General features: G+C 35.8%; 1 protein-coding gene across 7 annotated transcripts in view; it reads right to left on the bottom strand.

Moving 5' to 3' along the window:
- WDR72 (WD repeat domain 72) overlaps positions 1-21,895 on the bottom strand; it is a 224,652-nt gene that overhangs the window by 192,065 nt on the left and 10,692 nt on the right. For 6 of the 7 annotated variants that reach the window (XM_057488817.1, XM_057488816.1, XM_036893519.2 and 3 more), the window contains exons 2-6: positions 14,473-14,639; positions 8,561-8,667; positions 2,682-2,760; positions 1,421-1,595; positions 721-797 (exon numbers count right to left, since the gene is read on the bottom strand). In XM_057488817.1, coding sequence (XP_057344800.1) covers positions 721-797; positions 1,421-1,595; positions 2,682-2,760; positions 8,561-8,667; positions 14,473-14,625 — 591 coding nt within the window. In that variant the 5' untranslated portion in view covers positions 14,626-14,639. Of the gene's footprint in view, positions 1-720; positions 798-1,420; positions 1,596-2,681; positions 2,761-8,560; positions 8,668-14,472; positions 14,640-21,257; positions 21,440-21,895 lie in introns of those variants that run through there. The other variant, XM_057488815.1, reaches the window with a different exon arrangement.

Below are 21,895 nucleotides of genomic sequence, written 5' to 3' on the forward strand. Positions count from 1 at the left end.
TGCTGAGAATGTAAAGATATGAATATGTTACAGATTTTCAGACATGGCATAAGGATAAAACACAAGTAAAAAAAATGTCAAACCTTATTTTAAAACAGAAAAATGAACAAAGTACTTTGAAAAGCCAAAAAGAGTAGTTAGCACAGAACACCTAGAATAATATATTCTCAATGAGTTTTTGATAATGCTGGGTATGTGTTTCTTGGGCTCAATATGTCAACACAACTCCTAGACTTCCACAACCAAGAGATTCCAAAGGAGACCCAGAGCACAGAGCAGCTGAAACGGTTCTGTCACCAGCACAAACATTTCTTTTCTTGGTCACCTGGATTTGTAGCATGCTAACATTGCATGTCACCCCCAGCTGTCCATAGTCATCTCACTGCCGCCACTCACACATGCCCACCGAATAGGGCTCTTCTGCTGTAAGGGGCAGAGAGATATACCTCCATGATGAATTTTTTTATTTATTATGTTTTTAAAGTAAAAATGTAATCCATGTGTGTGTGTAGATAAAAACACATTTGTATATGCATGGAGAAAAGACTAATTGTCATCAACGCCCACTCCTTGGAAGAGGGAGGGGGAAGTACATGGACACAGCATTTATATACTTTTACATTATTTGAACTTTTAATAACGACCTTGTCATACCTTTATAATTTAATGCATTCCAATAAATATGCTTGGAGAATAAAGAGTAGAGCTTCACAAGCTAACCTGAATGCTGTTGACAGATGAAGAGAGGTCCCATACTTTGAGCTCACCAGCTACTGAAACCACCAAGAGAGAATCTTCTGTAAAATTAACAAAGGCCACATATAAGCTGTCCACTGCTATGATTGGTTGCTATAAAGATCATTTCATAGTCACTTAAGAATTATGCAGGGCTATGTAGGTGGAAAATATCCAGGTTTGGGCCTTTTTTTAAAGGTTTGGCCCCTGTTAAAAGGAGAGCACCACTAAATGCAGAACAACATTGCAAACGATCATGTTGGCAATATTACACCTTCCTATTTCAGAAATAAGTAAGGAGCCAGTCTTCTTCATAACAGAAACTGAATTCTCTTCATTACTACAACCATAAGATACAGCAGGGCAAAAGTTTCAAGGAACTGCTAATCAACAATAAACACCTGCATGTTACTATTACAATATACCAGGCAGAACTGGGTCATAGAAACAGGGTCTCTTCTTTCCACTTGACTTTCCACTTCTCACCTCTTGCCGACTATCCAATGGCTTGAACCACTGCTATGGGTGTTAAGTTTTTCTTGATCTAGATTAGAGAGCTATTCCCACCAACAGGTAAACATAAATAATGAAGCATTCTAAACTCTTGCCCAATACCTTAACGAACAGTTCAAAAGTGGTATTTTTACATGCAATCTCTTAGTGCTCTGTAACACCCAACTATTACCTTGAATTCTCATGGAATGAACAATGCACATGCAGTTGATCCAATCAGGAGACTGCGATGATATAAAAGTGTGAATGACAGCCAAACATTTGGCATCAATTATAAGAACATCTTGATATTCTCCACAGCACAGAAGCCAACCTTCTCCTGTCATCCGGAATGAGCAGTGGTAATACTATGCAAGTAGAATTCAAAGCAAAAATTTAGTTAATTCTAGCAATTAACATATTTTTGACTGAGTGAAGGTATCTCTGGATTTCAGTTTATCATCCATTCAGTTTAGGTTTTAGACTGAATGGCAACTAAAATTTCTTTTATTGCAATTATTCACACTTCTAAAGTACTGATTTTGCCCTTCAGCCTCATTTATATTTCATCTTTTTTTTTTTTTTTTTTGGAGAAAGGGGGAACTTTTGGAAAGAAGGAATCTTATTCCAAATCATGGAAAGCTCATAATCATATTATTTCTGGATGCTATATAGAACTAAATAGCAATAAAAATAGGCTCCTTATCCTAGCAACACTGCTACATGCCAAAAGAAATTAAAAGTGCTTGAAGAGTGTTTGAGGAATTCTTGTGCCAACTAAGTTTTGAGAATGGCTTTTATTAAAGATTGAATGATATATTCTATCCTTGACAAGCTCTCTCACTATGGAGGTTTTGATCCCACAGAGGAATTTGTGAATGTTGCAATGCAAGTCATCAATGGTAAAAGCAGCAAGTGAAATATAAAAAGACACTTTCAGCACCATTGGAATCATGCAACTACCTTACATATATGCTTGGAGTCTACCTGCCAAATAGCAGAACCTCTTTTAAATATCAAGGAGTGATTATAGAGGTTATGGCTATGCCTGTTGCTCTCTTTTCATAAATAAGAATTCAGAAATTTAGAACCCATCACCCAAAAATGGTTAAAACTAGATACAAGAAAAAAAACTTTTCTGTTTTATAAAAAAGCATGATTAAAACTGCATGTGTGCTTTCTGAGTGTGACTAAGAAAAAATAAGTAAATTGTCTCTCAAATATACTGATGTTAGAAACATACAGAAATAAAAGAGTTAGAAAAAAAGGGTTGAATTGTATCTTTTGGGAAAGAAAAATGCCCAAATAACAGGTGATAACTGACACTATTCTACTCAAATGACAAAATAAACATTCAAGAAAAGAATACCCTTCAAAGGCATTTAAATGTGTGCTTAGCAAAGGCTCTAAAGGAGTTGTAGGATCCAGAAATGTTTTGAAGTGAATATACTTACACAGATTGAAGTGTGCCTGTAAGGAAGTGTGGCCTTCTCCACGCACTGTCCGTTGGTGACATTCCAAACACACATCTCCCTAGCAGAAATAACTCTGTATTATTCTCTGTCATTTCCACTCAATTGGCTGGAATAATTTTTGTACCACCAAGTTTCTCTCTAGTGCTGCACTTAAATGCAGCCTGATCGTTTATGTGGCTTTTTGTTACAGATTACTGGGCAAGAAAATGTTGTGGTCATTAGCAGGGATGACATACTGTATCTGTGTCTTTTTGTTTGGGTAATTACACCCTGCTGCCAGCCTACAAACCTTACTGTAGCACCAACCTGACCTACAACAAATTGTGGGGATACAGCTATCACAGCCTGTTAGAATGACAGTAAAACAATCTTTTCATGGGAACTGCATCCTCTTGAAAATGGTTTATTTCACTGAACTTAAACTATGAGTTCTGAAAAGCATAATGCATCAAGGGGCTGCATCTTCTGGAGGTGAGGCATTGTTTTTGTAAAAATAAACAGTGCCACCAAGTGGCCACATTTGTTTCATCATTGATACAATATATTTCTTTGCTTCTGAAATCCCGAAATCATCCTTGCCACTATTTAGAAAATTTTGTTTAAAAAACTCTGACTTGCTTATATAAATGTTACAAAGACATAGGTGCAGGTATAAAATACAATTACAAACTACATTTTAAATCTATAGTATTTCAGTTCACAAAGACCAGAAGGGCTATTTCAGAATTTTTTGGTATGATTCTTCAGTTTTGGCAGTTTCTACACATTAGCAAAATTTTCCATGGGGAGAAAAAAAAAAGCTTTACTGGCATTAAAGGAAAACCTGCCATTAAGAAGCAAAAGATATGGACTAATAATAGTGTACTATATGCATTTGGTGTTTGCAGGCTTTTATGTTTTTCTAACCAAACATTGGAAATCAGTCATTAAGTTGGTGGTTCTCAATGTGGAGAGATATTGCTCCCCAAAGGACGTTTGCCAATGTTTTGAGGTATTTTGGGTAGTCACAACTAGGAACACACTACTGCCATCTGGTGGGAAAAGGCCAGGAATGCTGCCATACATCTTAAAATGGACAGGACCTTCCTAGACAACAAAGAATTCTTCAGTGGCCCAAAATGTCATTAGTACTGAGGTTGAGAAACCAAATTTAGATAAAGAAACAAAATAGAATATTCATAGTTTTCTTCTCCCCTTACTGTTTATATCCAACATTATTCCAAAAAAGATTCGAGGAAATCTGAAAATGCCTGCAATTTAACAAAATAGGGGAAATGTGTGTGTGTGAGACAGAGAGAGAGAGAGAGAGAGAGAGAGAGAGATTGGGAAAAAGGTAGAAACTGAAATATATCTCAAAGGTAAAAAAAAAAAAATTACATGCATATATCCAGGGTAAAGAACCAGAACCTTAAGCAGCCAATAATATAAAAATGTAGCGTTAGAAGGAATTTGAGTTTGTCAGCTTGGCTCTCAGCTCCAGCTATGCAACAAGAATCACCTGTGTATTTCAAAATTACCCTTAGATTCTAATACTGTGCTGGGGTCCTGGTATGTGGGGTTTGGTAAAGCTCCTGGTAAGTTATGTTATTTTTAGATAGTCTGTCTCTATCCCTAGCTATATTAATTCTAAACGTTGGCTATACATTAGAATTAGAGAGAGCTTGTTAAAAATGTTGATGTTTGGGGCCCAACCAAGACATCAAGCCAGGCTAATTAAACCATTTTTCATCAGTAAAAGTTCCCCCAGTGTTACTAATGTTTTTAAACTCTCCTGGATTCTAATGCTTTCCCTCTGTTTTTTTTTTCTTTCTTATTATCATTTTGTTTTCTACCTTAAATTAGAAAATAATTCACAAATATGACACAGCAAAAATGGACTTTTTTGCCAATCAATTTTATTTGAGAAAATAAAGCCAATTTGTTGTCTGTCAAAAGTAGTATTGCCTTTTATTAAGTTACATAATAAGAAATGAAAATGAGCTATTAGAAGCACATTCTTCTCTTTTCAAATACTGTTCCCAAAGTTTGCACATGGATTAAATCACCTTCAATTATTACAGAAAAGTGATTTCCAAATTGTTTTTAATTTTTTTATTTCAATGAAAATAAAAGAGGGAAAGTATCTAAAACATAAAATTAAAACATTGTTAGATTCCCACCAAAAGTTCCTTGAGAAAGGAACTTTTTTTTTCTTCTTCAACTTTACATCCCTACCTCAGCACCTCTATAAAAATCCATTCAATGGATAAATAGATCAGTCACCACTCTTCCATCCACTTTCTATTTTTCAGAAATAATGCTGTTTTCTCTTGGCCCCATTCCTATTCTCATATTTGCATGCTTGTAACAGTGTTATTGCTGTGCTCAAATTTTAGTGAAGCATCCAGAGGGAAAGCAGATAAACACAAATGCTTGCTTTGCCATCTTGAATTACAAATTCATTAATATCCTCCACACTCTCTTTTCTCTTGCTCTCCATTATACTTTTGATTTCCTTTGTCATTCTCAGGCTCCAGTCTTCTTCTTCCTGTTTCTTAAATGTTGATTTTCCTCAAATTTATGTCATTGCAGGCTTTCTTATATTCTCACATCTCACACACTCTCTGGGTGAGTTATCTACTCCCAGGACTTGAGCTACCGTCTATAGGATGTTGGAGGTCCAGATCTGTTCGCTGAGCGCTAGATTTCCACGTGCAACTAGCTATTAGATGTCTCTTCCTGGATGATTTGCAGCACTGCACACTCTTCACATTCAAAAATGAAGCAGGACATGTTCTCTCCTCTGCTTCTTATCCTCAACGAAAGGTGTCTTCCCCCATGAGATTCCCAAGTCACTCCTGACTTCACTCTTTCTCTCGCTGCCCCTCATGTGGGGTATTCGCTAACACAAATCTCTTCTCTGAGTCAGCAGCAACAGCATTGCCCAGGAACATGTTAGACACACAAGTTCTTGAACCTCAGCTCAGACCTACTGAGTCTGTACATGTGGGAGCAGGGCCTGGCATCTCCATTTAGCCAGCTCTGTGGGCAGTCCTCATGCAAGCTCAGGTTGGAGGAGCACATGTCCAGAAGACTCTAAGACTGGGTGCCAGGCTCTCTCTTCGGTCTCATTCTTGCTGGTGATTGAAAGCTTTATTAATAAGTAATAACTCTCTTTATCAAAGCCAAGGCTTTTTGACTTAAGGTTTTATTAACTATATATGTTTATCAATATGAGATATTAATAGTTATGCCAACATTATTTTGGTTAGTATTCATCTGATAAATCTTTTTCCATCCATTGATTTTAAACTTTTCGATGTCCTTATGCCATTTTTGTTTTTTAAATTGTCTGACAATCAGTAATGAAACTGGAGGGCTGAGCCCTTTTACGTAATTGGAGTTACTGTTTTATTCAGATTTATTTCAAATATCTTATTTTGTGCTATTTATCCCTATTATTATTGTGTCCTTTAGACTAAATATGTTTTTTTCTTTTTAAATTAGAAGTTATAGATTCCATTTCTCATTACTTTTTGTTCTTTTAGCACTTATCCTAGAAATGTCAACACATATATCTGGCTTAAATTGTGAAGTAAGTCAACATCTTTAACCACCTCTAGAACACCATAACACGTGGACTCTGATCACGACACTGTTATATGGATTGTTGATTAGGATTGTGTGTATGTGTGTGTTGGGGGTGGAGAGAGTGGATGGATGTTCGGAGGTATATATAAACATCATTATTTTATAGTCTGTGTTTATTTAAATTTTCTAAAAAGAATGCTGGTCTTTGTTCAATATTCTTTCTCCTATCTGAGATCTTCCATCTGAAATCATTGTTCTTACTGAAGAATATAATTCAGAATTTCATTACCGATTGAGGGTCTATTAGCAGTGAGCACTCCTAGTATTAGTCTTAAATGTTACAATGTGATCTCATTTTTTGAAGACATTTTTGCTAGAGATATAATTCTAAATTGACAGATATTGCCTTTAAACTTTTTGAAGCTATTTCACTGCTGTCTGATTTTCATTTTACTGTTGAGAAGTCATCTCTCAGTTTAACTAACATTCCTTTCTAAACAATCTGCTTTTTCTTTTTACTTTCAGGATCTTCTCTTTTTCTTTGGCATTCTGTTGTTTCAACGTCAGGTCTCCAGGTATTTACTTCCTTTCATTTATCGTCGAATTCACTGGGATTCCAGAATTTTAGGATCTATACCAACAGATGGAGTTATTCACTGGGATTCCTGAATCTTAGGACTTATACCCACAGATGAAGTTGTACTTCAGGGAAAAAAAGGAAAAAACTGAATCATGAAGCAATTTTGAGTCCCCTCCGATCATCTTGGAGGCAGAACTGCTAAGCCTACAGTCTTTTTTGGGGACTTCTCAAAGCTAAAAATCATTGTTGCTTGGGGAACAAGGGGCCAAGCATTGTAAACTGAATAAACTTCCAGCAGATTAAATTAAGTTTGCTAATTTAAATGCTGCAACTGAAGTACAGGTACTGACTAGAACATATCCTACAGATGTGGGGCTAAGTTTTGGTTCCCAAAGAGACAGTGTTCTAAATTATTCAAATCACCTTGGAAAAGGAAGGCCAAACCAGCCTCCTCAACTCTTTAACAATTATGTTTACAGGGCTCACAGATGAATTCATCTTTCATTAAGAATATGTCCATTAGCTTTAGTTTCTTTTTTTGAATTGGACTGCTGTAGGAAAAATCCTCAAGCTAGAACTCAGCTACTTTTCAGATCTATTTTTTGTTGGCTATTAATTTTTTCAATTCTCCACAGTCTCAGAAAAAATTCATCACCCCCCAAACTCTCTAGCTTGGGAATAAGTATCTCAGCATGTGTAGCAGGATTTGTGGTAGCCCTAGCGTATGAAAAGTGCTGGCAATTGTTTAAAAAAGAATGTACTGGGGCATTTCACTTTAGCCCCATTTAAAATGCAATCTCTCTAAGCATAACAATTATGGCATTGCTATAAACTATAAGGATAGGCACCTCTTTGTATCTGTTCCACTAGCACCTTGTTAAACTAGTCAGTTTCTAAAAGTTGGAAGCCCATACTTCTTTTGGTTCTCAGAATTCAGAGCCCTATAATTTCTCCCTGGGTTAAAAACAAAAAAGGAGGGAGCTCTCGTTTCAACCAGTAACCCAATCCCCCATTCACAAATGCAGGCTGAATCGATTCCGCATTCCTGCCTATACTTTGGCAAATAAATCGTCGGCAGAGTCTAATTCATACTAGCTGTCCCATCACGGGGGCTTTTTCCTGCAGCTAAGACCTATTTCATTAGCACAAACCTCACTTCCATGAAACTGAACCCAAATCATTGTCTATGTTCCTTTCCTTTCACTGTCCCACCATTCCACTTACCACTGAGTCCTTTTCTCTGTTTTATAATGATATCAGACAAGTGTACAACATAGAGACTGTAACTACTGAATTGTTTTACAAAACTATGAAGGCTTAGATAGGTTTGCTTAAGAGCTCAAAGTGACTTACTACATAGAAAAAGACAAGTGCCTAGACTTTTTCATTTTTAACTCTATAATAGGTAGCATTTGTCACTATCCTTTACACAGCAAGGCTGCCACAGGGCCCGATACACATGCTGGGATGTTTATTTTGGTCCCAATCCAGCAAAAAAGCAAGTATAAGATTGGAAGACTTAGTACTGATTACATTCCTTGGGACCATCACACACATTACTCAAACATTTGAGATCTAAATTTTCCTTATGTAACAGAACATGTTAATCACTAAGGTGTCCTTCACCCCTAGAATTCTGAACCCCATCATGGTTTTAGAAAGGGAGAGAGAATAGAGATGGTTACAGAGTTCCACATATCTCACATACCCATTTTCAGCAGCGCTAACGACATAGGGCTGTTTAGAGAAATCCCTCGCTCTTGCCAAACAGGTTACTGAAGCTGAATGACCAAATAGAAGTTCCTTGGCCGAAATCTGAAAAATGATGAGGGTAAGCTTTTAAATAGCTGTAAACCTTTTAGTTGAAAAATACAGATATCATATCATGTACGACATATTCATAATTCTAATTAGGAATTCCTGTTATATTTTGTCTTCTACATAATTTTCAGGAAAACTGATATATGGCATATCAAAATCTGCAGAATAATAAATTTCTAGATAAAGGAAATGTGTTGTATCCTTTCTTTGTTTTTGGATTTGTATCCATCACAAAATGTAGGCAATTGCCAGACCTGTTTTACAACATTTAGGTTTTGAATATAAATAAGTCAGTGTTGATGTTTATTATGCTTAAAATGTGCCTCAAATGATAGTAGCATATTAATGTACAAATTTCAGAATTCAGAAAGAGTTTACAAAATAGTACAAAGAAAATACTACCTTTTTGTAGCCATCATAATATCTTATTTGGCTTCCTGCCTCAGAAATAGTAGAAATTAACTTCCCCACATTAAAAATAAAAATTAACTAAGCTATTATTTATAATGCCCATATTTTTCTCCCATGTATGAATTTAAAAATATGGCACTAAGGACTAATAGTTCCATTAGCTCATGTCTGAAAGAAGTCTATTGCTATTATTTTATAAAAATGATTATGAAAATCAAGCTATAAAATAGAAAACATGCAAGATCCCATCAAATGGAGAAGGGATTGTCAATACAGACTAAATATTTAATTTGAGTGACTAGAAAACTTGTGAGTAATAAACTTTTCTTGTGGGTAATAAAAAACTATTTTCAAGTGAATTAATATTCATTGTACTTTTTCTGAACTATGCAAACATATATATAGGTGATATTCCAATTATATCAATGAGGACAAATTATCTCAAAATGGAATTGTTCTCTGCTTTCATTTTATTTCTGTCATAATCAGAAATATTTCTTTAAAAGGTCTTTTATCAGACTAAATTTCCAGTGACATAAAGAGGGTTTTGTGATTGTTTAGAATCATTTACAACCCAAGTTATGACTGTCTTGTCTTTTTCCTGGGAAATCCAAAAGATTCCATCTCAGAAAACAACATACTGTCTTTCCCCATCATCACACCTGGGAATACATACCCTTTAAATATAACCCCTTTCCAATATATTGCAGGCCAAATGAAGCAATGAATCAGGGCAAACCAAGGACATTCTTTCCTCCAAAAAAAATCACTATGGCCAAAATATCAAAAAGGAAGATAGGTCATTGCTTTTCTTATGAAGTCCTCATTCTGCTACTAAATCCCTACAGATAGTTGAATAAGCTGAGACAATTCACTGTAATATCCTTATTTTATCATATTCTAGAACTGCTGTGAAGAATAACAACAACAAAAAAATTTATAATCGTACTTAGTCATTGTCATGATGAAATCCAGCAGACCTTTACTTCTATTCATTGGTTGTTACTTCTAGGAAGAACTGGTCCCACCTTTTCCCATCCCCAGCACTTCTAATACCACACGTAGGAAAGGGAAAAGAATGGACAACTTGATGAGCACGTACCATATTCCAGGCACTGGTGAAAACTATGAACAGGGTTGAATTCCAATTTCACCGGTGAGGAAATTGAGGCTCAAAGAATCTAAGTTATTTGGCCAATATCACAGAGTTGGTAAATATTAGAGCTAGAACTTCATCAAGAGCTCCCTTCTTTTTCTCTACACAATATTGCTATTTCTTCATTTTGTCACTCTTATGTTTCCTTCTGAGTATTAAACAGGAAAAACAGAATATAACAATGCTAAGGGAATATAACTGAGAGGATGTTTGACTCACCTTTCTCTATGCTTAAAGGTATTAAGAAAAACAGAAATTAATACCAGGAAACCCAAGAGACAGTGCTCCTAGCATGCACCTGGAGACACTCCTCAATGGCAGACCTCACAAAGTTTGGAAACTAGAGGTCTTTGGGAGTCTGACCCTGAGCCTAGAAGGATCATGCATAATCTGGGCACGTGATGAAAAGCCCAGAACATGGAGGCACTTATTTCTAGCTTTCCTGTACCTTGCAATCCCACCACCTACTACCCAGGAAAAAACTGAGATGTATATCCAATCTCCCAGTGAATACTTGGATACTCCAAGATGTCCAGAACTTAAATCATTTTCTTCCCCTCCCTATTCCTATTTTCTAAGTCCTTCTATTTCTTGTAATACAAATACATGATACCGTCATCCCACCAGTCCCACCCATCACCCAGACCATAAATTCGAAGTGTATCCTTGACTGTTTTCTGCTCCTTTAGCCTTATCCAATTTGTTGCTCAGTTCCGCCCATTCTTTCTTCCTAACATCTTCCCACTTTTCACCTCTTCACCCCCACTGCCACTGATCTGGTTCATACTCAAAAACACTTTGACTAAATTGTAGAAGCCTTCTGCCCATAGTCCCTGTGCCTTATAACATCTCCCCTTCCGTTCAATATGCTCTTCACATTAATATCAAGTGATAGTCTAAGCCACAAATATAATAAAATACAGCTGACCTTTGAACAATGGAGGGAATAGGGTGCAGACTCTCTGTGAAGTCAAAAATCTGTTGATAACTTTTGATTCCTCAAAAACTCAACTATTGATAGCCTGCTGTTGACTGGAAGCCTCACTAATAACATAAATGGTCGATTAGCATGTAGTGTTATGTTATACATATTACATACTTTATTCTTGCAATAAAGTAAGCTACAGAAAGTGTTTTTTTCAAATTGTCACAAATCTCCAATATATTTATCTTAAAAATCTGCATATAAGTGGGACTACACAGTTCAAATCTGTGCTGTTTAAGAGTCAACTGTAGTACTGTATCATCTCTTTGCATAAAACATCCTTGAAATCCCTTAATATCACCATTGTTTTTAATTAGCAATGGTGATATTAGCTATTGTTAGTTAAAAAAAAAAATCAAAATCCTTCAGCATGTCAGATTACACACTGAGTCTTCCCCATCCTTCACAGATGTGTCTGTCCTCTATAGCTTACCCTTATATTTCAGGTCTACTCAACTACTTTTAGCAGTTTCCTGAAGCAAACTATTCATGCGTTTCACACACACACTTCTCATTCTCTTTCGACAATCTCCTCCCACCTTCTTCTCCTGTCCAAGTCTTGTACATCCTTTAGAACTCAGCTCAAGCATCACTCTCAGAGAGCTTTGCCCTTCAAAATCACAATAAGATACCACTTCACACTGATTAAGATGACTATTAAAAAAAAAAAAAACCAGAAGAGAATAATGTCAGTGAGGATGCTGAGAAATTGGAAGCCTTGAGCATTACTGGCAGCAATGTAAAATGATACAGCCACTATGGAAAACAGTATACAGGTTCCTCAAAAAATTAAAAACAGAACTACCACACAATGCAGCAATCCCACTTCTGGGTACACACCAAAAAAAGTGAAAGCAGGGACTCGACCCCAAGAAACTTAAAGGAGGAATCTGTGCCTAGAACAAAAAGCATCTGTGTAATTTGACCAATGACTGTATAAGTGTGTGTCCTGAGATTTGTTTTTCCACTTTACATGGTGGCACGTGAGTGTTTAAGACTGAGGAACCTGACGTATTCTCTTACCTAAAGCCTTTCTGAGGTGGAAGGGACTTTCCAAATGTAGAACGAAGAGGAAATACATGGCTCCTAGTTCATTTTATACCCATTCCCTGCAACTTCCTTCTCCCTTCTTGCGATCTTCTCCTTGATACGTCCACTGGCCTCAAGCTGCCCTGCAGCTGTCAGGACATCCACATTGTTATATCCTCTTTTACAATCTCCCGTGCTCTCAAGTCTTCCTTATCCTTCCCTAGCCCAAATCATTCCTTTATACACACATTTTTGAAACCACTAAGCATTAAAATATCAGTGATTGACAGTCACTGGACTGTCTTATAGATAAGGATTTGGTGAGAATTCAAAAATGCCTTTGATTTTTGAAAAGCCTAGGGTTTTCTCTGCTAATGGCTAATCTGTTGTCATATGCAGGCAAGATTCATAGGAAAAATAAGAGATGTTCATTCTTTTTGGTCCTATGGTTAGCCATAGAAAACGTTAAGGAAAACTCTCATGTGGAAAATCTCGCATTCACAGTAATCAATATCTTATTCGTGTTATTAACTTTTTCACAATGTCCTCACATGAATTTCTGAAACACGAAGCTGATCCAATCCCCAACTTGACTCTCCTCAATGATTCTCTTTGTCTCTTCACTGTGCCAATCTGATTCCCATTGCCACTCTGTATATCTTTAACCATGGATCTCTCAATACTGGCATAACTGGCACTTTGGATGGGATAATTGTTGTGAGGAGCTGTCATGTGCAGTACAGGATGTTTACTCTACCCACTAGATGCCAGCAGCATTCCTTTTCCTCCAGTGTGACCACCAAAAAATGTCTGCAGATGTTACCAAATGTTTCTTAGGGGGCAAAAACTCTCTATTAAGAATCACTGCTGTAACTGCAAGCAAAGGTCTATTCCTAAGAGAAGCACAGCATAAGTTCTGCTGAAAATGCAGTGAGATCTCTTCATAACTCATAAGTGAGATCACCATGTATAACTGCATCACATCAGCTATGTCCTCCTTCTGCTACACTGCGACCTCTTGGGGAGCCAGCACCAGGTCCTCTCATTCCATTTGAACTCAGGTACCTAGCATCCAGCCTTACTTATAATATGCACTCAACAAATGCATGCTAAATAAATACCAGGAACATACGTAAAAAGATGTAGATGCTAGGATTCCAGTTTTTTAAGTGTATAGCAACCTATACATTATAAGACAATTACTCCACCCAGAAAGAATTACACTTCAACATTAAAAAGAGTAGCAAGACATTTAAAGCCATTTAGGAGTCCGAGTTTAAACTATAAGAGGTAATAAATGTGAGGGCCACTTTTCAAAGCTCAGTTGTTGCAGTAATACCAGCTCCTTCTTTCAGGAATGTTCATAAACATTGAGCTGAGCTGGTCTGCTATGCAGTTCTTGGCAGTCCTGAATGTAACTCTTCAGCGAAAGGAGATGTTAATTAATTACACTATAAAATAGAATTACAATTAATTGTTAATTTAGGTTTTAAAGTGACAAACTTTAAAGGCTAAAAATAGTCTTTGATTTTTAAAAGGCTTCTTAATGAGGGCAGTATACTTTAAGTACATCATTAGTTAAAATGTTCAAACCAGGTCTAGAGGCTGTTAGAGCTAAGCAAATATCTATTGCAATATGTTAAGTGTTTATGACTTGGAACAGGGACAATTAATTGCTAATCAATGGGCCAAATCCTAGGTGAGGTCCAGTTCTGAAATAGGAGGATGACAATACTAAATTGGATTTAGAGCTTTTTTGATGTGATCTGTAAAAACCACTGGCAAGCAGAGACTAAAAGAATAACAAGAAGGCCAAACTGACAAGACACCCAGATAATGAAGATATTACTCATTGACTTAATAGTGATTTTCAAGGGTGCCCTTTGTTTAGATTAATGAGCCATAAGTTTTAGAATTATACTTACATGTCTATAGTTCACTTACTTACACATATAATTCAGGATATAAAATAGCAAAACTCACGTAGCTTAAAGGGTGATAGCAGTTAGCTGGTAGCTAAGATTAGGAATATTCATAACTTGATTCGCAAATATGATCTTGCTCCAACATAAAATACTTCACCTTCTCTAAATTCAGAAGCCAATTTATTACTTTAGTAAGCACCTTTTAGCAATCATACAAAACTTTCACTGTCGTTGCAAGTGGATTAAGCAAGGGGCTGGTGCAGCCTGTTTCAATATTAATAGTTTTCACTAACCTTTAGTTCAGGTGAGAGACTCCAGAGACACAGCTGACCCTCTTGACTTCCAGTCACAATTGTTTGCTGGTCATCCGTGACCATGATGGCAGTGATGGTGTGAGGAGGAGCCCTCTTTCCCCAGAGTGCCACTGCCTGCAGAGAGGACCTCATGTTGAGAGAGAATCCTGGACACACAGAGAAGGGGAGAAGTGTACAGTCATCAGTCATAATTTTGAGAAACCGATCATATGACAAAGTGGATTTACGATGACACAGATTTGAATGTGTTCTCCCAGAGCTATGGAGAAGGGGGCTTCCCTATCAATTAGAGGAGAAGGTAGTCATCATACATTTAAATTATTATGCCCAGTGTTAACCTGTCAAAGAGGAATGACTTTTATTCCAATTCTTCACTATTGATGCTGACAAAGAGAAGGATGGGAATGCTCTACACACTGCACACCCTGCTCTTATGGGTGGCCCTGGTCTGCCTTAGAGCCCAGCTAGGCCTCTCAAGAAGAACAGAGCTGTCTAGATACTTGAATTTGAAAAAACCTTTGCAGATCCTTGCTCTCCAGAAATGTCACCTCACCTAAGTAACAGACATCTGAACTTTGCTATTAAAAAGTACATCTCTTCCATAAAACAGTGTTTCCTAGTCTTCAAAGATTCACGTGTGACTATCATGACTTCTGTCATATTCATGTTCCAGCTATCCTTTTAGTACTTTTTATATGACCCATTTTTGTATTTAGTTATCTTTCTAAATACTAACTTTCATGAAATCACTGCCTTCGTGTGTTAGTTACAAAGGTAAAAATGTTTATATAATTATCTCTAAAAATGCTTGCCTGTGTACCACCCAAAATGATCTGAAATACCACCCATAGTGATACGTGCATTACAGTTTGTAACACACTGAGTTAAATGTGCCCCCCCAAATGGGCATTATTTTCTTAAATACCAATAATTGGGGGTGAATAATGCTTTAAATCCTTAAATAAATTGGAGTAGTTTCTGCTGTGATTTAGTAGTATATATGTAATCTTATTAAAAATGTCAAAGACAGAAGATACCAAGCTTACTCCCCACATTTGGCTTGACAAAGCTAAGAAAATGAAAAGCATCTGCCCTTCAGGACTTCTGGTACTAAAGCATTAAAAAGTGTATGCACCAAAACAAAATTTTAAAATATATGTTACATATTATTTATAATGTTCAATTACACAGACACACACACAGAGATACACACACACACTTACCCACTTCAGCAAAAATTTTATATTGGGGTGAAATCTTGGGAATTAGCAGGTGCATTCTTATATATAAAAATACATAGGGAATACCTACATATGAGATAAATTTTCCTATGTAAAACACAGCTCATGTAACAGCTGACTTGTATTCAAATCAACTGATTAGATAGGGAGGGAAAAAGAAGCAAAAAAAGGAGGAACAACAAAGAAAAAGAAGCCCCAAAGCCCACAAACCTATCATTAGAGCCACAAAATCTGACAGTCATAGGCCTTGTAGTGGAAGAACAAATTAGCTCAAAACTCCATCTCTCCTGAGGGCTCCATGGTATTCCAGTCCAAGATAATTACTACCCATCATGGCACTGACTGACTAAATAAGGGATGATGAGATGCCCGATACACCCTGTTTAAGAAGGCAGAAGCACAGAAAGTAGTAGTTTTAACAATTTCTAAGGCAAAGAGTTAAATAGATAATAACTTTCATTTATCAGGAAAATGTGCTTTGGGGGACTAGCTCGTTCTGGTGAAAACCAGACAATGTAATACCAGAGAAGATGACAAATCTGGGAGGGAGAAGAACCTGCATGGGTGTACTTTAACATGCTGCTTCTCAGAAGCACTGCACCTAACCCTGTATTAGTTTTTTCACGATAACTCCTAGCATCACAATGAAAATTCCCATTAGAAAATCATTTGCACTTTGACCTCCACTCTTGCCTTGGCTAATGTGTGCTTCTCAAAGTAAGAAGTGGTAGAAAAAGAGGTTTTCCTGGCCACACTGTTCCAGTGGAAACTGGGCATTTTGCTCTATACACAATGTGCACATGGCTCTGTCTAAGGATTCACCTGTCACCTTTTTAACTTTACCTAGGAAACTATATTCAATGAAATTTGTGTAGACTGCTAAGCAGAAATAAATTTGGGGAACATTTTTCAGGAAATGCATTTATAATGATTAACTAGCATTATATTAAAAATACTAATTTCTGAGGTGAGTTATTTATATCCCTATTACTCTGGAAAATTAGCTTCTCTTACTTGAATCACTGTATCACTGTCTACCTGGTAGCTAGCCACTTTGCATTATTCTGGTTTTGTATTTCCCTTAAAATTATCTACTGTGCATTGAAGTCCCCCTCATGAAATGACACAATACCCCAAGGAGAGAGACCATACAGTGTCCGGCCCACAGTGGGTACTTGGTAAGTATTCTTTTAACGAAACTGATCTTGGTGCTTCTTCCTTCTACATTCTTTGTAAAAATGGGAATCATTTCTTAGCCATTTCACATTCCCTACAGTGCCTGAAGGACAGTACTTTGAACATAGGAAAACAATAAATATGAATTGAATAAATTATTTCTTATTTTTAAGCCCTGTATCCCAAAAGAGAGGGAGCTCATTTACAGTATTAAACTTTAATTCAAGTTAGACTTAAATGTGAGTCACTTAATTCCTCTGACCTTCAGTTTTCTCACCTCTAACAAGGGAGTGGTGACACCACCTCCTTCAGGATGTTGAGGGGGTGAAGTGAAATGGGAGCATGTTTACGATGTGGAACAGAGTAGAATTTGGCAAGTTGCTGTCATTTTTATCTTAGTTCCTGTACCTCTGCATAATAGCAATGGTTACCCATCAAGCTTTTTCAACATTACACTTTTGCTTTATTCTTATTCAAATTAAATTAATTTCAAATTCACTAGATTTTAAATCATCCAAAGGTAGGGACTTCTGTCTGAGATTTATCTATTGCTGTATTCTCAAGGCCCAGAAAAGGGGTTAGGACAGGTGAGAACTCTGTAATTATTTGCTGAATTAATGAAAAAAATGAATGGAAGTGCACATTATAGTCTAAAGACACACATCTAGTAAAAGCATCCATACATACAAATATTTACAAATGTTTCAGTATCTAACAAAAAAAAATCATGTGGAGCTTAGAAAATCAAATATCAGTCATTTCATAGGTTAAAATCATAGGATTCCTAACACATCCAAATTAGGAAAAAAAAAAAGCACTGAGACCAAAGCTACAAGAAATCATATCTCAACCAGAATTCATCCAGAAGCATCCAAAATACTAAATGTAGTAAAAACAGAACTGGAATTCAGAGATCTAATTCTAGGTCTACTACTGTCATTTATTAACTTTATTCCAGATTATAAGGGCAACATAACAATAAGGATACTATTGCCTGCGCTGCCATCATCCCAGTATTCTTAGGAGGAACAAATTTGATGATATAAATAAAAGCATGAGTATAAATATACATATTATGCTATCATTATAGCTATGCATATATTACTCATATTATAAACTTCCATAAATCTAGAATTTATGGTAAGAAGTACCGTTGGGGGTCATTAATGTAATTCCCCTCACTTATAAGAAAGCTGACAATTAGAAATGTTGTCTACATAACTCTTAAGATCACCTCTAATTCTGAAATTCTAAGACAGTGAATTGTATAGTCAGAATGAGTAAATGATTAAAAGGTTGCACATCTCAGAAGCCACATTTTTTTAGACTCTTTCTCTTTTTTTTTTTTGCAGCAAAATTGAAAAAGTAACCCCAGAAACTTAGTGCTTTACTCTCAATAGGAGAGAGCAAATCTATGTCTTCTGAGACCCTGTACAATTCCCCAGAAATCTCTAATCAAAATTAAACCTCAAAGGAAAACAAGCAAAATACCTATTATAGAGTCTCTAACTTAGAGGGAAGCTCTGCGACGTGGAGGAGAAAGTTATGTCCCTGAGAGAAATGTATTGTCTTGTTTCAAATAATTATGTGTCTAGACAAATTTTAAAGTCTTTGGAAAGGGATTACAAACCTCTATCACAGCCCTCAATTTATAACTATTATATTCCAACTCTGAGTGTCTGAATGATATTTTGGAAGATTTAAATCAAGACTATGGACAGATGTTTATAGGACTTTAAGTGATTGCTAAATCTAGTCTATTTAAAAGCAATTTAAGAAACATTTTCACTGGAGAAAAAAAAAGGCATTAAAAAATAAATACTTCCACAAATAGAGATAAAATTATAGACTATGTTATAAAGGGCAAATAAATTTCCCTCATTTGAATCTAGTCACAGTACCAAGTACAACATTTTAGATTTTGATATTGTATTTTGTAACTTATATAAGCAATATGATCAATACTTTATTATATAATCAATATAGCTATTGAAAAATTATATAAACACACACACAGCTATATTCTTAAGTGACTTTCAAATAATTTCTACACAAATTTTTGACTGCAGCCTACCCAGATATCACAGCGGATTTTCAGGATGAGAAGATGGTTTTCAAGAAGCTTACAAACTGCAGTTTTTAAATCTTTGGAAAAAAACTATGTAAATTCATTACTCACTTATTACACAGTTGCATATATATATATATATATCCTACTGCTCTTCCCAAAGTGGCTAATTGTAACAAGTGCAATTGCTTTAGACATGTATTAAGTGCTATGTGAACATGGGGAAGAGTGTGTTGTGACCTACAGAGAGTAATTGATGTTTCACCAACTTTCCTATGCATCAATTTTTGTTCCTTTCTTCAAAAATATATAGTCTCTCAAAACCCCTTTCATATGCATTTATTTTTTGATTACTTCTGAAAGAATAATGAAGAAATAACTCTAAGGGAAAAGATTATTTTAGATCTAATAAATTATTAATTATATTAATCTAATAATTAGATCTAATAATAATTATTAAAGTGCATATTATAAAGCTGGTTTTAGTACATTTTAAATATATATAAAGACAAATTTACTTTATACCTAACTATGAAAAAAAGCGTAATACTAAGTTTAAACATGTTATTTTAATATTACATGTTTAAATATAGATTAAAATTAAGATAAACAAAGCCAAAATTGAATTTTTGACATACTGTTTGGATTTCCTGTTATGGTTAATAAAGTCAAACTGTTCAACTTTACAATTTCAAAATTTTGCTTCTAAATGAGAGAGATTTCAGACTGTTATTTACAAATAGTTTTTAGTCATTCAAAACACATGAAGTTTTCATTGTTAGAAAAGCTCATTGCTTGCCACATAGCTGAAATTCAGTAAGTATTCCTTAATTGACTGTATTTAATCTTGAAAACTGACCAAGAATTCACTAGACACTAGAAGAAACTTTAAGAATATGGAGTTAAAACTCTTATTTTGCTGATGAGGAAATGGAGGAAAAGTGATGTCACTTTCCTAGAACCAGAATGTCATCTTCTGCTGGTAGAACTATTATTGTGTGCAAAGTTCCCTGGTTCCCCTCTTGGTGTTCCACCCAAATGGATGGAAATATAAGGTTTCTGTTCTAGGTTGATCATTAGGTTGTATCCAGCATACCACCATCTCTGTTAATTTAATCCAAAATATACATTACTGTGAAGAAAAGAGGAAGGAAAATGTAAGAGTTAGATAAATCTTGGCCTTTTTCCTCCCTTAACAGCTAGTAAATATTCTTTGAACCTCAGTTTTCTCATCTATAAAATGGAAAAATAATTGCCTTGGAGAATTGATGTTGATGATAGGTGATTCTATAAAGAAAATGCTTATCACAATTCCTTGCTCAAAACTGGCACACAGCAGATGTTTATGAATGAATTAATGATGCAATGGATCACTATAATTTTATATCATGGGTAAAGGTGACTATCACTTTCCAGCAATGTCTTTCTCAGTGTGAGATTTCTTTCTTTAAATTTACAATACTATTATTATAATTTCTTTTCTTAAAAATACTGTGATATGTATCAGAACATTTGGCCTTGAAAATGCACCAATTTGCTATTATTACTTTTAAAGTCTATGATGACCTTTTAATTAATGACTCCAGGTCATATTAGGGTTGTCAAATTTAGCAAATAAAAATACTAGATGTCCAAGTTAAGTTTAAATTTCAGATAAATAATTTTTTAGTATAAACATATCCTAGGCAATATTTGGGTCATGTTTGCACCAAATATATAAATAGTTTATTACATGAAACAGGCTTATAAAAATTTTGTTTATCTGAAATCCAAATTGAGCCAGATATCCTGTAGGCATCTTAGGGCCGCTAGCAATGTGACAACCCCAGGCTACAGTTAAAACAGAGCCTTGAAGATCACAATCACAGCTCTCCCTCCCTCTGCAGATAAGGGGATGGAGGCCCAGGAAAGTTGTTTACTTGGCACACTGGGAAGAGAGTGGCCAAGCCAGAACCAGAACAAGGTGTCCTAACAGCCCATCCAGAACTCTCCCCCTGCACACTATGATGAGACAGCCCAAACTTCTCTTCCAGAAGGTCTTAGTGATCTGCTAAGGAAAATTCTTTGTTATTTTGGTAGTTCTTAAAAATTAAAAACAAAAAGCAAAGAACAAAAACAAAAAGTCAAGCGAAACAATAAAAACTCATGTACTCAGGCTCCAACGTGGCTTCCACTGCCATTAAAAGTTGAGCTAACACAGTTTCTGGTCCTTTCTGCATAAATAAGATACCTCGCAAGCACAAGAAAAGACAACATACTATTATAGCCATCCTACTCACCTTCACCTTCTTTCTGGCAGCAAGTTTTTTAAATCTCTGATTTGCCTGAGGCTGTAATGAGTATGATGCAAGTGTGGCTTTGTGGCTGGTGCCTACTGGACACTGGAATTGTTTACCTCGTCACAAATTGCTTTCTTCAAGGACATGCTGAGACATGGAGTCTCTTACCAGCCTCAAAACAGAGACAAATCTCAAACCTCTTGATTGAAGGCAGCCAACCAGAAAAACCCAAAGGATAAAGTCCTCATGAATTCTGGGAATAACCTCCTGACCAAAGTAAACATCTGTGAGGAAAGTATAAAGAGTGTAGCGGTCAGTAATGTAAGTTTCAGGATAAAATAAATTTGGATTTGAATCTCAGACCCGCCACTTAGAGTTGTGTGACCTCTCTGAATTCCATCTCTTAAGTGGAGAGGTATCCTACCTACTTTCTAAAACTCTCATGCATGGGTGTGTGAGGGATACAGATGAATTACTTCATGATTCTTTCCTTTATCTTGAACCCAAAGGAAGTGTTGTTTCTAATTTTTTAGTTTAGATTAAGAGAGCTTGGAGTGTTAAAATTGTACATTTTAAATGGGTGCAGTTTACTGTACGTAAATTTCACCTTAATAAAGTTAGAAAAAACAGAGATTGGA

Source organism: Manis pentadactyla, chromosome 11 (assembly GCF_030020395.1).
Source record: "Manis pentadactyla isolate mManPen7 chromosome 11, mManPen7.hap1, whole genome shotgun sequence".
NCBI lineage: Eukaryota > Metazoa > Chordata > Mammalia > Pholidota > Manidae > Manis > Manis pentadactyla.